Below are 24924 nucleotides of genomic sequence, written 5' to 3' on the forward strand. Positions count from 1 at the left end.
TCAAGGCAGTCAATCCGGAGCTCGCTTTCTCAAGATGGCGGCTGCTAAGGAAGGTGCTGCCGTTGAAGAAGTGGCGTCGGGGACCGGGCGGCGGCTTCACTTGGGGATTCCTGAAGCAGTGTTTGTGGTAAGTGTTGCGTTGTTTCCTGGTATCTTGGCTCCAGGTCGAGGAACGCCTAGCGAACCTCACCCCAGTATGGACTACTGGGAGTCGGGGCTGAGGTAAAGGTTCCGGTAGGGAGCGGTCGGTCCGCTTCCCTCCGGTCCCTCAGCTTCCGTCTGTGGGCGGAGTGGGCTTCTCTGGGTATGGCCTTGAAGAAACGCATTTTGAAAGGGTTTTAGAAGTGATGACCCGCGGAGGGAGGGTTCCGGAGCGCAGGCCGGCGGGGCGTCCCGCCCCAACGCTGCTGGTCTCACCACTTCCCAGAGGTCCCCAGCTAGAGAGGCTTTGAGGAGCTGGCGACTCAGCCCAGATGCTGGAGAGATACACGTCGCCACCTCGAGCACTTTGAGTAAGCCGAGCAGCTGGTGGCAAGGCGTGAATGCCGAATGGCCCCTGGTCGGTCAGCTTGAGGAATGCAGTGGTCTGTTTCCTGGGAAGTGGAAAGCGACTGAGGGAAAACCCGCTGCTTGGGGTGAGCGTGAAGTGGTGTGTGGCTAGGAAGGGTGCGAGATTCTGCCGTCAGCAGAACAAGGTGTCACCGTGCAACCACACTTGGTTTTAGGAGCATCGTTCTAACAATTTAGTTGAGAATGACTTGTATGCATTTGAGAGAGGAGGTAGGGGATTCAGTTCAGAGGTTTTATCCAACAGGGAGAGCAATCCAAGTTCAGAGAGAACCAAGTAGAACCGATCAGCCCCAGCTTTTCATGAAGCTATTCTTTTTTTTTTTTAATTAAGTTTTTTTTATTGTGAAAATACTGTATAGAGGGGTTACAGTTACATGAACAAGATAATGAATACATTTCTTATCCAATATTCTCGAAAAAACACTTGAATAATGGGCCAAAACTTCTGTTATGGCTTTCCAGGTCATCATCGTTTGTCTTTCCTCATTTAATTGTATTGAGCTACTGTAAAATGTTAATGTAGTTTTGAGCCAAAAGGTATATCCTGCTTTTTGTTACGTACTTCATCCTTCAAAAGGTCATGTTTTTTTGACTGTACATTACATTATATATCTGCATTTGATAGTTGGACTTTGTGATTATTTTCCTTATTTTTTGTTTTCTCTCAGACCTACTCCATTTCTATCACGAAAGTGATATTTTTTTACAGAAATGAAATTTTCAATAATTCAGAGTTTTTTTCTAATTTAAGAGTTTTACAAAACTCTACGACGCAATTGTACTGTCATTCTCATTTTACTGATGATAATACGAAAAAAAACAGAGCCCTTGAGCAATTTCTCTGTGATCAGGATATACTTGAGATATCCAGAATTTGAACTTGGGCTTTCTGTAGGGCTCCAAATCTGTACTCTTGCTCTGCTACTTGGAAGAAAGTGAGGTAATACTCAGAACTTTGTGCTATTTCTCCTGGTCCTAGCACAGTGCCTGATAGATAAGTGCATAATTGATTTCTGTAGTGCCTCAAATACAACATCCATACATGAATACTATGAAATCTAATTCAGAAAGATGAATTTGGTACATATGGCTTCATAAAGTCTTAAAAATACATTTTCCCCTAAATTTTGTGGGTTCTTTCTAAACTTTAAACTTTCTACCAACAATGTAATAAACAACCCAGTTTTCCATAATTAGTTTTATGTTTCCAAAATAATGAGTCACATTATATTGTAGAAAGATTCTAAGTAGTTGAATGTATAAAACCTGCTTTCCAATTCCTGCTTACCCATGACTTTGATTTCAGCCTGTTTTTTTCTAAGTAGACATGACTACTTACAGAGCTGTCATAAGAAACAAAACATGCTTTCAATATGGCCAATATAGTAGGCACTTAGTAAGTGCTAGTTTCTGCAATAATAGGAGGTAGTGTTCTAGTCAGACATGATATTTTTTCCATCCCCATAGGTTCAGTAATCTTTTCTTCTTTTTCTGTTTCTATTGTTTTTTTCAGCCTTGTCTGTTGTCCTCTTAGTTTTGAACAACTGGTTCAGATATTACTCCTGTAATTTTTCCTGACCTTTACCAGAGAACAAAATTCTTGGTACTTTCATCCCCACATCACATTGTTAATGTCTGTTGAACACTTAATAGGTGTTACACATTTTTCTAAGCACCTTATACATACTAACTTACATAATCTCCTGTGAGGAAAGGTACATTTATTTCAAGACAAGGAAATTGAGGCAAGGAGAGATTAATAACTTTCCTCAAGTCTATGTAGTGAAGCTAGTGTTGAAATTTGGCAGATCTTGTCTTTTTAGCAACATCCTGTGCTGCTGTGATTAATTCTCATTGGACTTCCTTCTTGACAACCTGTACCATGTACCAAAAACTGAGTTAATTTTCATTCTTGCATTGATCTTTTTCTGAAGGTGATTATCTTTTCACACAGACTGCAGTAATTGACTCAGCCTTACCTTTACAATTTGTTCCTTAAAAAAAAAAAAAAAAAAAGACAGGTCTCACTATGTAACTCAGGCTGGCCTGCTCACAGTTGTCTTGCTCCAGCCTCCCAAGTGCTAGGATTACAATGTCACTACAGTTGGCCAGTGTTACTGCTTTTCTTCTGCTTGTTTTAAAAGATGATTGTATTGGGTTTTTTGGATTGACTTTATTTCAGTTACTGGAAATATTTGTTGTTTGTGTTGGGAACCTAGGGGCCATATAGAAGAGGTGAGGAACTTTTTATCTGCTAAGGGCCATTTGGATATTTATACCATCGTTCATGGGCCATACAAAATTATCAGTACAGGTAGATTGCTTAGGAAGCCAAGAAAAATAGCCTGTCCAGTTATATACTAGATGATTTTTGCTAGCTTTATACAATCCATGGGCCCCAGTGTTTCCCACCTATTTTCTATGGGAGAATTTGTTAAATTTTAAAGTTTAGTTATGAAGCCAGGAGCCAGTGGCTTACGCCTGTAATCCCAGCTACTCAGTAGGTTGAGTTCTGAGAATCGTGGTTCAAAGCCACCCCCAGGCAGGAAAGTCTTTGAGACTCCCAGAAAACTGGAAATGGTGCTGTGCTTCAAGTGCTCAGGGGCAGCTCCCAAGCCCACAGTTCAAGCCCCAGGACTGACAAAAAAAAGTTTAGTAGTGAAGCTAATAGCTTTGGCAGCTTGTTGAATTGTTCTGTTTTTTTTTTTTTGGGGGGGAGGGGGGGTCGGTTGTGGGGCCTGAACTCTGGGCCTGGGCGCTGTCCCTCAGCTCTTCAGCTCAAGGCTAGCGCTCTACCACTTGAGCCACAGCGCCACTTCCGGCTTTTTTCTTTTTGCTTATGTGGTGCTGAGGAATCGACCCAGGGCCTCATGCATGCAAGACAAGCACTCTACCGCTGAGCCACCTTCCCAGCCCCTTCTTAAATTGTTCTATGACTAGGGCATATGAATAGGCAATGGGCTTGATTCTGGTAATTTTCATATTTACTACTGGGACCACATAGGGAATAGAGAAACCATTTATAGTAAAGTAAGAGGAAAATTAAAGACTAAATTAGTTATATAACATATGTGTACTGTCTGAAATGATCTCTAACTTTTTAAATGATTTTTTTTAGTTAAAAAAATCTACCTTTTTTTGGTGTGTACTGGTCCTGGGGCTTGAAATCAAGTCCTCGGGCACTGTCCCTGAGCTTTTGTGCTTAAGGCTAGCACTCTGCTTGAGCCACCACACCACTTTTGGCTTGAACATAAGAGTCTCACAGACTTTCCTACTAGGCTGACTGTAAACCATGATCCTGGGATCTTAGCCCCCTGAGTAGCTAGGATTACAGGCATGTGCCACTGGTACCTGGTTTGGCATTTTCCTTTAGATTTTAAAATCAAAATAATAAAAAAGATCAGAGTAGTGGTATGAATTTTAAACTTTGTAATGTATTATTTATTTTTGATTATTAAGGAAGATGTAGATTCCTTCATGAAACAGCCTGGCAATGAGACTGCAGATACAGTACTGAAGAAGCTGGATGAACAATATCAGAAGTATAAATTTATGGAACTCAACCTTGCTCAAAAGAAAAGGAGGTAAATAAAAATTTCTTAAGTTTTTTTTTTTTAAATGGCTTAAACATTTTTTAAAACAAGATATAATTTACATATACGAAAAGTGTCCCTGTGTCAGGTACTAAGTTTTATGAATTTTGAAGAAGATATCTAAGTCTGTCCAGAATTGGTTCCTGCTGGGATCTGTATATTCTATCATCCCAGGAACTCCCCTTGTGTTACTTTCCAGTCACAAAAACAAAAGATAGCTGTTTTGTTTCACTATAAATTGGTTCTGTCTGTTCTTGAACTTGATAAAAATGGAAGCACATAGTAACTTCTGTTTTGTCACATTCTTTGTGGGTGGCCTATGGTATCATGTCAGTAAATTAGTTTTTTATTTTTATTATAATTAATGCATATTAGTTATAAACATTAATGGTTTCACAGTGTTATATCCATATATGCAGATATGCAGATATTGTGCTTTCTTTCTATTTTCTTTAGTCATCTTTTGGTGGACACCTAGACTTATTACCTACCTTGGTTACTATGAATAGTACAACAGTGAACATGGGTATGCTGACTTACTTTTCTTTTGGTATATACTAAGCAGTGAATTATGTGGTAGTTCTGTTTTGAGTTTTTTGAAGATGCTCTATTGTTTCTGTATTAAGATTTAATATACTCATTTACATTCCTACCAGTAGTGCATAAGGGGTCTTATATCTCCACATTCTTGGCAATAGTGCTTTTTTTTTTTTCTTTCTTTTTTTTTGTACATTAATAGTACAAGGCGGTTTCATAGTTGTTTTTTTTTTACAGTAGCCATTCTGACTGCAATAAGAATCTGTTGTTTAGATTTGCATTTCCTTGATGGCTATGGATGTTGAGTATCTTCTTGAATTTGTTGGCCATTTGTACTACTTTTTTTTTTTTCAAATTCTTTATTATGATTAAGTGATAACATACTTTCCCAAATTTCACAGTACTGTGGGATAGTGATGCTTAAGTTAAAGTCACAAACACAAATTGTCTATCGTGGTCTATAACACTTATGACCTCTATGAGTTTTTTGTACTACTTTTGATAGATGTCTGTTCATACAGTTGGTCCACTTATTGATTGACTAACTTGTTTGGTCTAATAGTTTGAATTCTTTCTGTATAATCTGGATAGTAATCCCTTGTCTGATGAATAGCTGACAAAGATATTTTTCTGTAGATTGTCTATTATTTCATTTGCTCTGCACATTCTTTTAGATTAAAAATTAACTTATTTATTTGGGTAGTATTGGGCTTTAAACTAAGGCCTTGCATTTTTTATTTTTGTGCCAATCTTAAGCTTGAACTCAAGGCCTGAGCACTAAAGTAATTAATATAGCCAAGTTAACATTAACATTTCAACATTCTGCCAGTACATGAATTTAGGGGGTGAAAGTCCTTCCATTTTCTATAGTTTTCTTCAATTTCTTTCTTTAATGTTTTATAGTTTTTATTACAGAAGTCTTGAACCTCTTTGACTTGCCTTTTTTCCTAGTTTTCTTTCTTTCTTTTTTGTTTGGTCACGGGGCTTGAACTCTGGGCTTGGGCGCTGTTCCTGCGCCCTTCAGCTCAAGGCAAGTGCTCTACCGCTTGAGCCATAGTGCCACTTCCGGTTTTCTAGTGGTTTATTGGAGATAAGAGTCTCACAGATATTTCTGCCCAGTCTGGCTTTGAACTGCGATCCTCAGATCTCAGCCTCCTGAGTAGCTAGGATTACAAACGTGAGCCACCGGCGCCCGGCTCTAGTTTTATTTCCTTATGGTTACTGTGAACCGGACTGTTTACATGATTTATTTGAGTGAGTTCATTATTTTATAGAAAAGCTATGGATTATTGTATGTTGATTTTTGTATCTTGCTACTTGACTAAATTTATCATTTCTAAGTCTTTGGTTGAGAGTATTTAGAATTTTCTAGGTATAAACTCATATAACCTTCAAAAAGGAATAATTGGATTTCTTTTCTATTTGAATCCCTTTCTTTTTTCCCTCTCCTCGCCTTCCCTCCTTATTTCTTTCTCTTAGATAGTTGCTCTTATTCAAGTATTATATTGAGTAAAAACAATGAGAATAGGAACATTTGTCTTGTTCCTGATTTTAGAAGAAATCACAAGAAACATTTCTTGTGATGTTGGCTATGACTTTGTTGTATATAGCCTTACCTACTTTCTTTAAAACTTTTATTGTGAAGACATACTGAATTTTTTTTGAGACAGGGTCTTACTATGTAACCTAAGCGGGGCTCCAAGTTGGGATCCTCCTGCCTCAGCTTTCTGGTGTTGAACTTACAGGTGTGTATCAGCAGTATGTTGTTTTATTAAAGGCTATTTTTGTATCTTTTGAGATGCGTCTGTGTGCGTGTGTGTGTGTGTGTGTGTGTGTGTGTGTGTGTGTGTGTGTGTGTGTGTGTGTGTGTGTGTGTGTGTGTGTGTGTGTGTGTGTGTGTGTGTGTGTGTGTGTGTGTGTGTGTGTGTGTGTGTGTGTGTGTGTGTCTTTCTTTACCAGGAGGTAAATTTCTTGGAAAAAGCAAGTTGTTGAGCCATTTATTCTGGTGTGGAACTCTGTGTAGCCCAGGTTGGCCTCAAACTCAAAATTTTCCCGTTTCAGCCTCTATTTTGTTTCATGAGTCTGTTTTATTTATTTTGTTATAGCTAAGTTTATTAGACTATCATTTCTTTTCTCTATCTGCTCATATTCCCTCAGGGATGTTACCTACTTTGACCGATAATCTATGTGGAGGCAGGGATAATTTAAGTTCTTCCTAGTGGGTAGGAGTGGAGAAATGTTGCTGGTGTTATAGTCTAGGATACAGCAATCAAACAGATACTCTTACTTGGGGGATTATTTCCTCTACTCTTGACTGTCTTTACTGTCATCAGGTAGTGGGGTAAACAAAGTGATTGTTGGCGGTACTTTTTATTCTCACTTCACAACTCAGCCCTCTCCCCCAACTCTGGCCATTTTTGTCTCTCTCTTTTTTTGTTTTTACCTTGTAGCAGTCATTTTGGTAGATAGTGATTCATCTAAGGCAATTCAGAGGACAGGCAGATGATTTTATATATTTTTTTCACAATATGACAAAAGTATATACTGAGAAAATGTCATTATGGTTTACCTGACATTTGGCTATGTTTGTGCACTCACCAGGAGGAGGTTTACACAGCATTGGATAGAGAACAGTGGTTTCAAATTAAGACTATGTTTGAATATCCATTATTTTTGACATTAGAAACTAGAAAATGCAAAGCTAATAGTGTATTTTTAGCTGCAAAATACTAAGTTATCCTTTATTCTTGTCCACAGACTGAAAAGTCAGATTCCTGAAATTAAGCAGACTTTAGAAATTCTAAAATACATGCAGAAGAAAAAAGTAAGTTACATTTTTGTTTGTAAAAATGAGCGAACCAGGATGCTTTGGCTGCAGCCTGTCTTTCTTGGTTACTGGTATTTAATTCCACTATAGGATCTAGTCTGCTTCTCTATAACTATTATGGATAGTATGCTTTTGTGAAATGTGGTTTTGTGGCCTTTCCCTAAATGCCCAGTTTAATTTTAAGGCTCATAATTGGCTTATTTTCTGTGTAGTGTTAGCAGAACTCAGATGTAATTAGAAATTGTTTTAGGTATAAAAAGAAAATGGTTTTTTTTTTTTTTTTTTTGGTCATCTTCACTAAGAAGATCTATACAGCTAGAAAAAAATCTTTGTGATTACCCTTTTCAGGTTCTCAATTCATAATTTAGTTTTGTGACCAGTGTCACGTTAACTGATTACATTTAGGTCTAAATTTGAGTCTCCTATGTCTTAGTCCAGTGTTAGTCTAGTATTCATTAAATAAAAATGGGCTATAAAGATTAAATTTCATAAGCATATTAAAAAGATTGTGTACACATAGGATTTATTATTGTACTGGAAGGATATTTTTTACACGTCTACTGTAACATGTGGTGAACTTTTAAGAAAGTTCAGAAACTGGGCATATGAAGCATTATGTAAATATATAATAATTATATAATAAATAAAATAACTACTTTGTATATAGCACTTATGTAATATGTATCTAACACTCTGAATACCAAGTTGTATAGGTATGTGTGTGTATACACTTAGTACTTAATACCCCCCCCCCATTTTTTAAATAGATGTAGGAACTACTGTTTTATAGACATAGATTGAGATGCCAAATTTACACAGTAAGTAGTTGAGCCAGACTCCATGGCTAGACATCTGGCACTGGTGGTAGTAGTAGTAGTTTATTTGTTTTGGCTTTTTGTCGCTCATGGGGCTTGCACTCAGGGCCTGGATGCTGTCCCTAAGCTGTTTTCCTCAAGGTTAGCACTCTACTACTTTGAGCCATAGCACCACTTCCGGTTTTCTGGTAGTTAATTGGAGATAAGAGTCTCATGGACTTTACTGCCCCAGCTGGCTTTGTACTGCAATTCTTAGTCTCCTGAGTAGCTAGGATTATAGGCCATAGCCACCAGCACCTGGCCTTGTTTTTACAACTCTACTTAGTTTGCATTATGGTATAGTTTTAAATCCTTAGCATTCTGCCATGGAATCTCTCTTTTATAACCCTGATATCAATCTGTCCTGTTTATGGTTCTGTCATTTTTTTTTAAAGGAGTCCCCCGATTCAATGGAGACCAGATTTTTATTGGCAGATAACCTGTACTGCAAAGCTTCGGTTCCTCCTACTGATAAAGTGTGTCTGTGGTTGGGGGTAAGTATATATAGCCATGGCTGACATACTTGTAAACCAGTGCATTTTGTGTAGCAAAATAGTAGTACTTGAGATGTATAAAATGTCCATCTTTTGACTGTCAAAGGAATGCAGGGTTAGAATTAAAGTGGTCTATGTTAGAAACTGACTGGATTTAGAAATATAATGAAGATAGCACCCAAAAAACATGTTTCTAACATCCCTATCATGATAAAAACGATCCAACCTTCTCCAACTAATGTTTTATCTCACTAGTTTTATAACAGAAGGAAAGGAATAGAAATAGAAAATACTGCTGAATTTTTGATTAATAGATGTTTCCTCCCTATAAGAGTTTAATAGCTCTGGAAAAGTCCCTCTAGAAGAAAAGAGGAAAAGATGATTATGAAGACCTTTAGGTTAGAGTCCATTTAAAAAATATTCACTTAAGGAGGAGGCTACAGTGCTTGATAAGAAATGTACTCATTATCTTGCCCATGTAATTGTAACCCCTATGTACAGTATTTTCACAATAAAAAAAATACTCACTTTTAGATGATTTCATGGATCTTGTCTACTATTTTATCTCATTCCTCCATCCCAGCTAGCTTTCTGTGGGTCTTATTACCTTAGGCAAGTTCTGATACGAAGTAGTAAACCATTTGTACTGCTTTCTAGCTTTCTCCCACTGGGAGGATTTTCCCTTGCTACTGTCCTATAGCATCACTCCTAAGAAGTGATATGCTGATTAGCACCAGGAAATTCCCTTCTCTATCCTTTTTTTAGCAGTGAAGATTTCAACTTATACAACACATTCACTTTGTTGTTGTTGTTATTGGCCATGGGCTTGAATTAGGGCCTGGGCACTGTCCCTGAGCTCTTTTCCCTCAAAGCTAGACTACTACTTTGAGCCATACCATCATTTCCAGTTTTCCAGTGGTTAATTGGAGATAAAGAGTCTTAGGGCCTTCCTTGCCTGGGCTGGCTTTGAACCATGATCCTCAGATCTCAGCCTCTTGAGTAGTTGGGATTACAGGCATGAGCCACCAGCACCCAACTAACATTTACATTTTATTCTAACCATCTCATGCCGGTTTGGATTCAGTGTTCATTACTATGCTTTTTTTTCTCCAGCATATTCTATCTTATGTTTGAGTTAACATACATTTATAGTAGGAGGTTTCATTGTAGCATATATACAGTGCTCTTTGAACACTAAGGCTTTAATTCAGTTTAAACATTACCAGAATATTGACCAGTTTTATTTTTGGGGGGTTTTTTTTGGGTAGAAATTGCATGACCATTATTTATATATATATATATATATATATATATATATATATTGTAATGATACTATACAGAGGGGTTGCAGTTACATGAGTAAGGTAATGAGTACATTTCCTATCGGGCATTGTTACCCCCTCCTTTGTTTTTCCCCTACCATCCCCACTTTCCCAACTCCCCCTCTCCCCACATGACCTTTTAGTTTACAGATTCAAATATTTATTTCCAGAAAGCTGATTATGTGTGTGTGTGTTTCAGTATGAATGCCATTTTGGTCAAATTTTGTCTATTATCTTTTTTTTTTTGTCATGGGGCTTGAACTCTGGGCCTGGGGCGCTGTCCCTCAGCTCTTCAGCTCAAGGCTAGTGCACTTGAGTCACAGCACCACTTCTGGCTTTTTCTGTTTATGTAGTACTGAGGAATTGAATCCAGGGTTTCAAGCATGTTAGGAAAGCACTCTCCACATTCCCATCCCTTGTTTCATTTTGTCTATTACTTTTTGGCAGAAATACACAGGCATATGTTGAATCTTCTCTGTTTTCAGTATCTTATCATGTCCACCATTTTCAAATATTTGGTCTTTTTCATTTTGTGTGATTTCCTCTGGACTATTCTTCATTTCTTTATGATTTACCTTTTTAGTTATTCTGTTTTTTTCTGCTATGTTTTTTTTATAACTGTTTATTTTCTTTGCTGAATTCTTTCAGCTGTCTTCATCTTTTTTTTGTTTTATACTTCTTATTTCAATATTTGATCCAAATTTCTCCTATAGACTAGCAGCTCACACAATTTTATCCATCTTAGTAAAAGTTTCACCTAGTTGCTAAGACCAAAAACCTCTGAGTCCTCATTGATACTTCTCTTTCTTATAGCTCTCAGTTAGTCCATTAGCTAATATCTTCTGAAGATATTGAGGAACTAAGTTTCTCACTTTCTTGCTGCTACAACCCTAATCCAAGCCATCTTTGTGGCCAAGACTGTGCGTTAATGTCTATGTTAGCTTGGCATAGTTGCTGTGATAAAATGCTCCAAACTGTATGGCTTTAACAACAGAAATTGTTTGTCCTACATTCCTGGAACTCAGAAGTCTTGAGATCAACCCTGGAATGAGTTAGATCTTTCTGAGGGCTATGAGGGAAAATTTATTCTGGTCTTTTCGCTTAGCTTATGGTGTTCGTGCACAGTCCTTGGGCATTTCTTGGTGTGTAGAAATTACACTTAACTCTGCTATCATCCACATGTATGTGTATATATTTATAAAATTTCCCTTTTCTGTAAGAACATCAGCCACGTTGGATTAAAACCTTACCCTAACAACCTCATTTTGACTTGGTTGTCTTTGTAGAGACTGTATGTCTAAATGGGTTTACGTTCTGAGGTACTGAAAGCTAGCCTTTCACCTTTTGTTGTACATGAGGAAGATATAGTTCAGTCTATAGTACTTTTTTCCACATAAGGTCATTTTCATAGGTAACAGGAGTTAAGGCTTCAATATATCTTTAGGGGGACAGTTTAAGATCATGTTACATCCCTCCTCAGGACTCCATCAATTTCCCTTGTCAAAAGGTAGTTGTACTTCCTCTTTGGCACTATCTGATTTTTTATTGACAGATACTTCCTTTGTATTCACCTCCTCACTTTTGCTGATTTATTATTGGGTACTAGGTTTGTATCATAATTTTCCTGTTTTCTGTATGCATGTTTAAATACGTACCAAGATTTCAGAAAACTACAAAAAATGGATTGTAAATTAATAGCTCAATTATCACTTAGGTTCAACTGAGAAACAACCAGTAGACTGTAGCTGGCCTACATTACTTTGTATATGAAATTATATACAAATGTGTAAATCGATATGTATATTTGTGTGTGGTAACTCATGAAGTCATACCATTTCCAATTTAAATTTAGGACAACAGAGTTTTAACTTGTTGCTCTGTTTCTACTTTTTTTCTAACCAAGAATTCTGGTTTTCAGAATACCAAGAGTGATAAAATTAGACTGGACAACGTTACTCATTTGCTTTACTTCTTATTACACATAAAATGTTCTTAGAACAATATCACCCATCACTGTATCCACCAACATTTTTTATATGCTTTCCCTGTCTTTTCCATTCTTTACAAAGTTTGGCCGATACTGTTGGGATACAAAGCGACACAAAGCCACTGTGTGTGCATTTTCTTTCTCTCTCACATACACTTTATTCTCTCTTTTTTTTTACAAATTCTTTGTGATTAAGTGATTACATAATTTCACAAGTTTCACAGTATTGTGGGATATTGATGCTTAGTCACAAACATAGGGCTGGGAAGGTGGCTCAGTGGTAGAGTGCTTGCCTTGCATGCCTGAGGCCCTGGGTTCAATTCCTCAGCACCACATAAGCAAAAAGTAAAAAAGCCGGAAGTGGCGCTGTGGCTCAAGTGGTAGAGCGCTAGCCTTGAGCTGAAGAGCTGAGGGACAGTGCCCAGGCCCAGAGTTCAGGCCCCACGACCGGACCCCCCCCCCCCCAAAAAAAAAAAAAGGTCACAAACACATTCTAACTTTCATGGGGGCAAATTGTTTATCATGGCCTATAAAGTTTATGAGTTCTGTGAGCTTTGACAATACAGTTATTTCTTTCACATTGGGTGATACGTATATTCCTTTCCTTTTGCATAGCGTCAGCTGTTCCCTCTTTCCCACTCATTCCCTCTCTCCCATTGCTGCCATTGAGTTGCTTAGTTCATTTTGATCAATGGCCAGTGAAGCTGCTGGGTCTCACTGTTGTATGTTTTTCCCTGTTTCCCTCTAGTTCTGTGTCCTCCTCCCAGTTTCCCTCTGGTATGCACATATATACCATCTATGTGGTCAGCAGCATGGGGTTATTTAGTAATGATTCAACCAGATGAGTGGAAGTCCTTTGTTTCTCCAGTCTTGTTTACTTTGTTGTATCACCTTACGTTTTGGATTTAACATCCACTTATCAGGGAGACTATGTGCCGTTTGTCTCTTTGCTCTTGGCTTACCCTTCACTCAACATGATTTATTCTAGTTCTATCCATTTCCCTGCAAATGCCATTATTTTGTCCTTTCTAATGGCTGCATAATATTCCATTGACATACACTTTATTCTTGTGTGTGTGTGTGTGTGTGTGTGTATGTATGTGTGAGAAAGAGAGAGGGAGAGAGAGAGAGAGGGAGAGAGAGAGGGGGGGGAGTGAGTGCATGTGTGTGTACACATGCATTTCAATCCTGGGGCTTGGACTCAGATCTCAGTTCTTTCCCTGAGTTTCTTCTGTGCTCAAGGCTAGTGGCTCTTCCACTTGAGCCACAGTTCCACTTGTGGTTTTTTTGGTGGTTAATTGGAAATGAGAATCTCGTGGACTTTCCTGCCTGGATTGGCTTTGAACTGCAGTCCTCAGATCTCAGTCTCCTGAGTAGCTAGGATTACAGGTGTGAGCCATTGTCACCTAGCTCACACTTCATTCTTATTTTCTGTGTAAATAGGTACTGAATGCACATCACTGTCTTTTTGTTTTGATGATCTGATAATCTCTAGCAGCTCTTTTAGGATTTATAGGAACAATATTCCCTGAATTCTGGAATGTTGACACCTTGTCTATTGGATATAAAATCCTAACTTACATTTTATTTCCTTCAGTACTTTATATATTGCTCTCTTTTCTTTTGTCACAAAACATTACTGTCAAAAAGCCTGAAGAACTGATTTTTCTCCCCTTTATAAGTGACTTGTTATTTTACCTAGATGCTCAAAAGACTTCTGGGTTCATTTCCTCAGCTGTACAGTGTTGAGATGAAGAGTTTAGACTTCTTTTGATTTCTAGCTTTGTTTTTTTTTTCCTTTGAGGATTCTTATTATACTTCAGTGCTTGTAACTTTCTTTTTAACCCATTTTCTGTACTTTTATTTTATTTTTTTAAAAATTACTCATATTCTGTATATTTTAAGATATCATGGATTGTAATTACTTGTCTGTGTCCAGTTCAGTCATCATTTCTGAAGTAATATTTTTATTTATAAATCCTTTGTGAATACTGATTTTAATTTCTTTTATGTTTTTTTTATATCTAATATTTTTAATGTGAGGAATACATTGTTATAATTGTCATTTATTTTTGGCATTTAGCATGTGTTTTGTTTGTAAAGATGTTATTCTGTTCCTTCCTCCACCCTGTAGCTCTTCCTCCCCTTCCCTCCACACTTTTCCTCCCTTTTTTGTGGTGCCTAGGGCTTTGTGCATACTCTGCAAGCATTCTACCACTGAGATACAATCCAAGGACTCCTTTATGTTCTTCTTAAAACTTTACATTCGATTTGACTTTGTTTTATTTTTTTCTTTTTTGTCAATCGTGGGGCCTGAACTGTGGGCCTGGGCGTGCTGTCCCTTAGCTCTTCAGCTCAAGGATAGTGTCTACCACTTGAGCCATAGCACCACTTCCAGCTTTCTCTGCTTATATAGTGCTGGGGAATAGAACCCAAGGCCTCATGCATGCAAGGCAAGCACTGAACCACCTTCCCAGCCCCGACTTTGTTTTATTTCTATGAACATTTTTATGTAAAATTAACTTTTCCTGTAATTTTAGAAGGTAGGAATGACATTCAAGTTCCTTTTTGGTGGTTTATGAAAAGTATTAAAATCATAGCAGTTGTGATCCCTGGTATTGTTCACTCCTTGAACTTCCCCTTCCCCCACTTCTTGCCATTATTCAGCATCCTATATTTTTGTCTTGCTGTCTCTGCCTCTATTTGAATGCTGTTCCCAGCAGGTTCTCTTCAGCATGGGGTCCTATGTGTATGGAATTTTAGGGCTAGTTTGAGAGTTCATAGTAACTAGATTTCTCTATCTCTTCAGACTTTACTCTCATCCCAACCTGCTCTGGGAACACACAAGCCTTTTTCAAGCTTCTTAAAGGTGTAATTAATAATTAATAATAATAATAATAATTATACATGCTAGGTCCCACCTCCCTTTACTCCTCACTCCAGCCTTCCTCATTAACTAGTCTACATTTATATTCAACTTTGTTTTAGCATTTATTTATAGAAAACAACATGCTGCAATTGTTTTTCTGTGCATGCCTTAAAATTATTGCCTTTCAATTATCCAATTAGCTTACTGATCTTTTTTTTTACATTTTTATTAGTATATATTAGTTGTACAAAGAAGTTTGTGATATTTTCATGCATACATTCAATATACTTTGACCAAATCCATCCTCTGTTATGTTTTCTTATCCCTCCTTTTCCTCTTTTAAAAATGATTTTAACAGGTTTCACTATTTCATTATTTTACTTCATACATATGTATAAGAATCTTAGAACTGATATTTTGTATATCCACTTGGTTACTTTGGAATTCCATGTTTTCTGGATAATTTATTGCTTCCTTTGGCTTATCTGCACAGATAAATGCTCCTACCATGCATATCTTATAAGCCATCAATGGCCTGTCCTTCTCTCATGCTTACATTGTAGTATTTGTAGAGAACCTAGTCATCCTTTTGTAAACATTGTCTAGTTTTCTTATTTTTGTTCTTAATTATCTCTATCTAGGTTTAGGACATTTTATTTACTCCCTGCAAAGAAATATTTTACCCACTGGTATTTACTCTGTATTCTTTCCCCTGCTTCACATCTTCTGCAAACTACTCATTTAGTTTCTTTCTGTATGGAATATCTATGCTGGACACTTCATATTAGTTTAATCATATAGTATATAATCCTGTGGTCTGGCTTCTTTCACAAGCTAATATTTTCAAAATTCTTCCGTATAGAAGCATGTGGCAGTTTCATTGCCTCATTGCCTCCAAAATACTGCCTTTATATATAAACTACATTTTGTTTATACATGTTAGGTATTTGGTATATTTCTACCTTTTGGCTACTGTGAATAACATTGCTGTGACCCAAATTTTTAAGATATATGTTATTCTCATATCTACTGTTTTTTTGTTTGTTTTTGAAGTACTGAGGTTTGAACTCAGAGCCTCACACTTGTTAGAAATACTGTACCAGTTGAGCCTGAGCCACTCAGCCCTTTTTTGTGTTGGTTGTTTTCAGATAGAGTCTCACTTTATGCCCTAGCCATCATGGACCATAATCCTCCTATTTGGGCTTCCTTGCATTGCTGACCTGACAGGCACATGCCACCAAAATCAGCCATTGATTGAGATGGAATTTCTTGAGTTGTTTTGCCTGGGCTGGCCTCAATGAGACCCCACAGTCTCTGCCTCTCAAGCATTATGGGGTGTGTGTGTGTGTGTGTGTGTGTGTGTGTGTGTGTGTGTGTGTGTGTGTGTGTGTGTGTGTGTGTGTGTGTGTGTGTGTGTGTGTGTGTGTGTGTGTGTGTGTGTGTGTGTGTGTGTGTGTGTCAGTTCTGGGACTTGAACTCGGGGCTTAGGTACTGTCTTTTTTGCTCAAGGCTAGTGTTATACCACGTGTGTGTGTGTGTGCGTGCGCGCATGCCAGTTCTGGGACTTGAACTCGGGGCTTAGGTACTCTTTTTTGCTCAAGGCTAGTGTTATACCGTGTGTGTGTGTGTGTGTGTGTGTGTGTGTGTGTGTGTGTGTGTGTGTGTGTGTGTGTGTGTGTGTGTGTGTGTGTGTGTGTGCCAGTTCTGGGACTTGAACTCTGGGCTTAGGTACTGTCTCTTTTTCGCTCAAGGCTAGTGTTCTACCACTTGAACTACAGCTCCACTTTTGGCTTTTTGGTGGTTAATTGGAGATGAGAATCTCATGGACTTTTCTGCCCGGGCTGGCTTCGAACCACAATCCTCAGATCTCAGCCTCCTAAGTAGGTAGGATTACAAGTGTGAGCCACTGGTGCCTGTCTTATGGGGTGATTTTGTTGTGTGTGTATGCTAGTCCTGAGGCTGTCCAAGCACTGTCCCTGAATTTTAGTGCTCAAAGCTAGCACTCTACCACTTGAGCCATAGCTCCACTTCCACCTTAATTGGAGATAATAGTCTCACAGACTTTGCTGCACAGGATGGCTTTGAACCACCATCCTCAGATCTCAGCCTCTTGAGTACCTAGGATTACAGGTGTGATGTACCTGTACACAGCCATTATGTGGTGATTTTTAGTGTTAGTTTCTGTGGGTTTTAAAAAAAGTGACTTGAGATTAACCAAATGCCACCACTCCCACCATCTTTCTATAACCTTCTAGTATTTGGTTTTATTTTAATTTAGAGCTCTAATTAATCTGGAAATTAATAAGCACTCTGAAGGAAGGTTATCTTTTGATTTTTTCCCTCAAGTAGATGGTCCCATCATCATTTGTTGAGTTTGCCATTTGTTGTTTCCCTGTCTGCCTGGATGCAATTCCAGGTTCTCTTTTGTTCCTTCCTTCCATTTGTCTATTCCTTACTGATATCATAGGGATCAAAGGAACTACCTGTGCAAGAAGCTTTTCTAGGCATTGTAACAGCAGGTTTATAGGCCCTTGAAGAAGGACTTACCCTGAAGGAACAGAAAGAAGGCCGGTTCAGTATGGGTTTGGTACTGCAATGGTAGCTGGTGAGAGAAAAGCTTGTGACACTAACAATGTAGAATTAGGGTTTACAGTGAATACAATAGCCTTATGAAAGACTTTATAAAGGAATGTCAGGAACTTTAGCTGGTTTTCCATTCCCTTTTGAATGGCTATATGTAGTATATATGTGGTTGGACAAATCACTTTCAGATTAGCTGTTTTCTTCTTGGCACTACAAATATGTTTTTGTTATTGTCTTTAATGAGTGTTTTGGTTTTTGTTTTGTTTTGTTTTGCCTTTTTTAGTGGTGATGGGAATGGAACTCTGAGCCTAGCACATAAATCACTGGTGTATGTCCCCAGCCCTTGGTTGAGACAAGGTCTCACTGTGTAACTGAGACTTGAACTTGCAATGTTTTTGACATAGCCTCCTGAGTGCTGTTAGTACATCTTTTGCCTAGAGAATACATTTCTGTCTGATTAAAAAGCTATAAAATGGCCAAGTGCTGGTGGCTCATGCCTGTAATCCTAGCTACTCAGGAGGCTGTGAATAAATTTTCATCATCCATTTTTTCCTTAGTAATGGGGCTTGAACTCTGGGCATGGGCACTGTCCCTGAGCTCTTCAGCTCAAGGCAAGTGCTCTACCACTTGAGCCACAGTGTCACTTCCGCTTTTCTGGTGGTTCATTGGAGATAAGAGTCTCACAAACTTTCCTGCCTGGGCTGGCTTTGAACCGCAATCCTCAGATCTTAGCCTCTTGAGTAGCTAGGATTAGAGGTATGAGCCACCATCACTGAGTAGCTAGAATTACTTGCATGAGCCACCAGCAATCATCCCTTATTTTATAGAGGCAGAAACTGATGCATTGATAAGTTAACTTAGTTACCTATCATTACTTAGAGATTAAGTTTCACAGTTAAATGCTGAATTGGGGCATGTAGAAGGTTAATAAGTATACTCTGATTTCTTTAATAATGAATTGTGGTTCAAAGCCAGCTCAGTCAGGAAAGACCATGAGACACTTACCTCCAGTTAACCAGCAAAAAGCCCAAAGTGGAAGTGTAGCTTATATGGTAGAGTACTGACCTTGAGTGAAAAAAGCTAAGAGACAGTGTACAAGCCCTGATTTCAGGCCCTAGTAATAGCACACAAAGAAGAAATACAAAAGAACTGTTGAGGCATTTTCTGATATTACAGCTGAATAACACAGACTGAATAATTTGTAAAGAATAGAGGTTTATTTGGTACATGATTCTAGAGGCTGAGAACTCCAAGAGAATGGTGATGGCATCTGGGGAGGAATGTGGATTGAGTCATAACATGATCAGACAAAACAAAACATGCTAGCTTGTGTCTTCCTCTTATAAAACCACTAATGCCATCATGAGGACCTCATCTTTTTGACCTCATCTGAGCTACCTATCTTCTAAAGGTTACCTCCAAATACCTTTAACACATGAATTTGTTTTGTTTTGTTTTTTGGTCATGAGGCTTGAACCCTGGGCCTGAGTACTCTCCCTCAGCTCTTCGGCTCAAGGCTAGTGAACACATTAATTTAATGTTTAATTTTCCTATATAAATTCTGGGAGACAAACATTAAAACCATGGCAATAAAAAGCCTACTCACTAGCACAATGCATCTTCCTTTTAAGTAGTCATTTATTCATTTCTTGATATTCTTCACAGAAATTTTATACATGCATAGACAAATAAGACTGTCTCACCCTCATTTTACACAGTTGATGACAATACTGCACACACTGTTGTGCTTTATGTCTTCTTTATTTCACGGTGTATATTGGAGATCTTTGGATAGTAGGATGAAGAGAGCACCTAATTATTTTTCATCTTTTGTGGCTGTATTGTCTAGATACGTCAAAATATGCTTAACAGGGCATTCATTATTGATGGATATTTGGGTTTTGTGGGGCTTTCCCCCCTTGGTACTGTAGTTTGAACTTGGAGCTTCATGCTTGCTCACTCTACCACTTGAGCCACTCCTCCAGCTCTCAGCTCTTGTTTTGATATAGCAGATGGTACAGCGAGGCATCTAGTTTGTGTGGATTCTACATAAGCATGTATGTGGCATTTGTACTTATATTGTATTTATTATTTATATTGTACTTATATATTGTCCTCCAGAGAAAATATAAGTTTTCATGCCAACATTTTAAGTCCTGTATTGTCATCATCATGGCACGGTGATGTATTTCAAACTTTTTAATCCTATGTCAATCTGAAAGTGAATAATATTTTTTAAGTTTTATTTTCAATTTGTGTTACTATTATTGGCTGAAGGTAAGTATCATTTTATAATGTTTGTGAGTTATTTGTATCTCCTTTTGTGAGAATGAAATCTGGGGTCAGAGTGAAATCTACTACTGAGCCATCCTCTTAGGCCTTATATTTCTTCACTATCAACTCTGCTCATATCCTTTGTCTAGTTTTCTATTGGAATACAGACTACTGGCCTTTTGCTTAAAAATTTGTGGTATTCTACATATTAGGAAAAGTAATTACGTTTTTCCTAATCATAGTTTATCTTCTGACTTTGTTCTGGGTTTTGTGTTCTAGAAAGAAAGATCATTTTTATTCCAGTGTTACAAAATAATTTATCTCTGCCTTGGCCTAGTACTTTGATGATGTCATTCTTTCCATGTAAGTATCTGATCCATTTAGAATTCATCATCACATGAAGTGTGATATTGGCTCTATCTGTAATAGGGAGCTCCCTGTTGTCTCAGTCTTATTTATGGAATATTCCTGACCCATTGGGCTGATGGAATGTGGTGTGAGGGAAAGAGAAGCCAAGGAAGATGGCATTTAGGATTTGGGCCATCGGGTGGATAGCTGAGGGATCTATTGAGGCTGGAGGTGGATGGAGAGAACTGGGTTTTCGAGTTAACTTAGAATTGTGTTTTAGGCATGTCAATCTTGAGATACATTTTCAAGTGGAGAGGTTCAGAAAGTTGTGTTTGAGGAAACAACTATCAGAGCAGAATCTTTGGCGCACCAGGGTTGAAAGAATGATGAAGGTTGTTCATCATCATTGAAATGTCTTTAAGTGTATTCTGTGTTTTATTTGTAAAAAATAACTAATGTGTAGAAAAATGAGTGGAAAATAAATCATAAGAAACAACAATTGACCTCCAGGAATGCGATTTGGGGTCCAGAATTAGAAATATATTTTGGATTACTTTTATTCAGTCAGCAAATACATGTTTAGTACCTTCTTTGTGCCTAGAATTGTTCATGTCTGTTTCTGTGTCCCTGAATATTGGCAGTTTTAACAGCAAATCTTTAGAATTCCAGATGTATCACCTTGCCTTTGCCCCTGTGGAATGTAGTCAGGAGTAAGTTAACTGTTTTTTTTTTATCTAATCAAATAAAGATAATAAATATCTTGAAAGATTTAAAAATTAATAATATATCTAAAGCTCCGGAATAACTGTTGATTTATATATACTGTGTAGTGTGATGGATGTAGTAGAAAGATAGAATTTAAACATATTGGTTCTTATCCTGACTCATTTATTTTTGTCTGATTCTTTCATTTATTTTCTAGCTTTGTAAGTATAGGTAACCACACCTCTCTGTGCCTCCATTCTCTTAACTGTAAAGAAAGTAACGTTTGACTTTCTAGGGTTGTTAGGAGGATTAACTATATAATGTACATATATACTCTCTGACAGCCAGCAAATTTTCTGTAAAAGGCCATATAGTAAATATTTTTGGTTTTGTAGACCACATGGCATTTGTTCCAACTGTCATCTCTTGTCACTGTAGCAGGAAAGCATAAAGCAGAAGGCTGGATTTAGCCTGACTGCTATAGTTTACAGATACTTTGTAATCTGTAAAGCACTGTCTAAATGAGTAATTCTCATGACTTTTTCTCTTCTTCAGGCTAATGTAATGCTTGAATATGACATTGATGAAGCTCAGGCATTGTTGGAAAAGAATTTATCTACTGCTACAAAGAATCTTGATTCTCTTGAGGAAGACCTTGACTTTCTTCGAGATCAGTTTACTACTACTGAAGTCAGTATCCTTTGAAAGAAAAAGGAAGAAAGGAGAAATATTTTTAAGCATAAGTGATTTTGTTGTCTAATGGAAAGAAGGACTTTACTCTTACTCTCAGGTTTTGTAAGTTTTATAAGATATTAAATAACAATTTTTTGAGAGTATTATGTACCATGTGGCAAGGCTAGCCAGGAACCTAGTATTTTGGCCTTGAATTTGCGACCCTCTTGCCACTGTGCATTGCTTAATAAATATTTGAAAGCAGTACTTAAGTGGTTTATGGATAGATTAATGAATTTGAAATGCAGAGATGTAGAAACTACACTTTAACATTGGTAAATAAGTGGGTTTTTCAAATATTTTCCCAAGATACCTGTATAGCTAATTATTTAATTTCATAAGCATTTATTGAGCCTTTTGTGTTCCTGCATATGGGGTATGCAAATTACTAAGGGGAAAAAGAATGGCAAAGTCTTTCTCCGTTACACCTATACAAGTAAAATAGCCAAGTGATAAGCTTCATAGCAAATAGTAAGTTCATGTATACAATACCAGGCAGTTTAAAGTTTCTGAGCCTTTCAAGGTACTTTATTCTTCTGTACTTACTTACTGCTCTTGCACAAAGTACTTTGTATTTTTTCCCTAATTGCGAGCTCTTCAAGTATAGGAGCTGTAGCATGGTTAGTGCTAGAGTGAGGGAAGATGGCTCTGTTTATGCGGTGACTTTATTCTGCTGTGAAATGACAAAGACTTAAAAAGACTGGTACTTGTGGAAAGAAAAAGATGGTAAATGTGAGAGAGAAACAAGATCCAGTGTCGTAGTTATAAGAACTTAAAGAAAAGAAATAATCTGAGTCCTCTAAGCTTAGAGAAATGCCATTCATTATTAGTGTACAGACATGGGGGAGAGAGTTCTGCCATCTAAGCTACATGAAGGACCTGACCATACTTATCTTATTTAAGGCTTTATAGAATTTCTGTTTTTTTTTTTTGGTCCGGTCGTGGGGCCTGAACTCTGGGCCTGGGTGCTGTCCCTCAGCTCTAGCGCTCTACCACTTGAGCCACAGCGCCACTTTCGGCTTTTTTCTTTTTGCTTATGTGGTGCTGAGGAATCGAACCCAGGGCCTCAGGCATGCAAGGCAAGCGCTCTACCACTGAGCTACCTTCCCAGCCCCGGCTTTATAGAATTTCTAAACCAAAGGAAGGGTAAGAGATAAAATTATTGATAATTATACTAATTTTAAATATTGGAGGATATGAGTTGGGTTATTGATTTCTTGGATGAAGGCCTGTCTTTTAAAACTAAGCTCAACATAGTCACATGAACCATAGTCCAGCTACTTAGAAAGCTGAGACAGGAGGATCACTTGAGTCCAGGAGTACAAGGCAAGTTTAGGCAGCAGAGTAAGACTTTGACGCTAAAGAATGTTGAGAGTATCTAGGACATTTATTAAATGTAATACTATAGTTGACTTGATATGCTGAACAGCTGTGGATTGGAGGTCTTGTCTTGGTTTTGGTAGAAGTTAATTCATGTATTTTCTTAGAAGTTAATACATTAGTATAAGCAGTACGGCTGTTAACACTAGTTTTTTGCCTATATTTACATATGTGTGATTTCTGTGTCTTTGATTCAGTAAACAAATTGTATGAGTAAATAGCCATTTCATATATTACTTTGAGAATTATATTTGTGTTTTCCTTGACAATTCTTACAGATATGGCCAGGGTTTATAATTGGGATGTAAAAAGAAGAAACAAAGATGATTCTACCAAGAGCAAAGCATAATGCTGACAACAAAAAATGTGATTCAGTTTTCCAAACATGTTGTTTTAAATATATGTGTTTTTCCTTTAAAGGTTGACATTAGTTTTATTTTTTAACAAGAATGATTAAAATTTAAGATAAACACCCATTTTATTTATTTATAAACAAAATATATTTCAAATAGTACAGAAAATTATTTCATACTTCCCAACAAAATTAATGCTGTTTTTTTATCTTTTTTTTTTTTTTTTTGGTGTATCAAATGACAACTCAACTGAAATGGCCGGAACTGTGAAGTATGCTATGGAAGGCTGAATGCTGGGCACTAGCAGTTTACTTTTCTTTATTAATCGACGTTACTCTCATTTGATATGGTTAACTATTTTAGAGTTAGGAACTACAGTTTCATTATGTGTAAACTTGTTTTTCTTTATACTTATAGACATTATGTTGCTTTCTGTTGTGTTGTCAGTTGTATAAATGGGATTTCATGAGTTACCACCTAACCAATAACTACTATTGAGACAACACTTTTAACCCCACATAAGTGCGTAATGTCTTTTTGATGCCAGTATAAGGGAGATCTTGGCCAATGGGAGATACTACACATTTGAAATGCATAGCTGATTCTGTATTTTTTACAAAACCATTCTCCAAAGCATCTTGAACAGGAATATTTGGATAAATGTAAATCTGAAATGGTTAAAAAGAATTGTGAGCTTTTTCATTCATAAATCTGCATAGGAATAAAAAAATTTCAGTGGAAAGCAATTTATACTATGGCAAAAGTATTGGATGATATCAATTCTGGTAAAAACACAAATGTGTTATTCTATCTCCATGTAATAAAAAGTATACTAGTACAATATTTTTGTACTTGTATTTCCTGTTATTAAAGCAATGATATTGAAACTGTAGTATGATACTTTTTCATGTTATTTTTTTGTGTTTGTCTTTAATCTGTTTGGGCTGCTATGACAGAATGCCATAGACATAGCTTATACACAGTAGATATTTATTTGTCTTAGTTTTGGAGGCTGAGAAGTCCTATGATCAAGGTGTTAGCAGGTTCCATGCTTGGGGAAGGCTTCTTCCATCACTATGTCCTCTTATGATTGATCGAGATGAGGAAACACCCTTGGGCCTCTTCTATAAGGGCACAAATCCCATTCATGAGGACAGATCCCTCATGGTCCACCTATATTGTAAAGGTCCTGATGCCAGTATTTTTATAACGTTTTTAAGCATTTTGAAGTATTGTTCTATTTTTTTTTTATTTTGGCAAATGTATTGGTACAAAATGTCCCTGTTAATATTTAAACAGGAATGATTTTTCTCCTCATTGAACATCTTGTTTTTACCACAAAGATTTAAATATGAATTTTAAGTAATATAAGAAATATGAAGAAACAAGCTTTTTATCAGTATGAATGCTATTGCAGACTGAGGCCAGCTCCAGAAGCAAAATTTGTGAGCCCACTTCTCAACAGAAAAGTGGGTATGGTAATTTGAGCCTATCAT

General features: G+C 37.3%; 1 protein-coding gene across 2 annotated transcripts; it reads left to right on the forward strand.

Annotated features, from left to right (window-relative positions):
- On the forward strand, positions 1–24320 carry Vbp1 (VHL binding protein 1). Of its 2 annotated transcripts, XM_042667550.1 has the most exons (7): positions 1–127; positions 4030–4154; positions 7458–7524; positions 8777–8875; positions 21519–21657; positions 23354–23441; positions 23701–24320. In XM_042667550.1, exons 1-6 carry the CDS (start codon positions 35–37, stop codon positions 23422–23424), a joined length of 594 nt encoding a protein of 197 aa, XP_042523484.1. In that variant the 5' UTR covers positions 1–34; the 3' UTR covers positions 23425–23441; positions 23701–24320. The 2 variants fall into 2 exon arrangements, with proteins under 2 accessions (XP_042523484.1, XP_042523483.1); XM_042667549.1 differs by having other exon boundaries at positions 23354–24320.
- Positions 24321–24924: the final 604 nt, after the last annotated feature.

Source organism: Dipodomys spectabilis, unplaced genomic scaffold (genome assembly GCF_019054845.1).
Source record: "Dipodomys spectabilis isolate Male_0828 unplaced genomic scaffold, ASM1905484v1 ptg000411l, whole genome shotgun sequence".
In the NCBI taxonomy this organism is placed as follows: Eukaryota; Metazoa; Chordata; class Mammalia; order Rodentia; family Heteromyidae; genus Dipodomys; species Dipodomys spectabilis.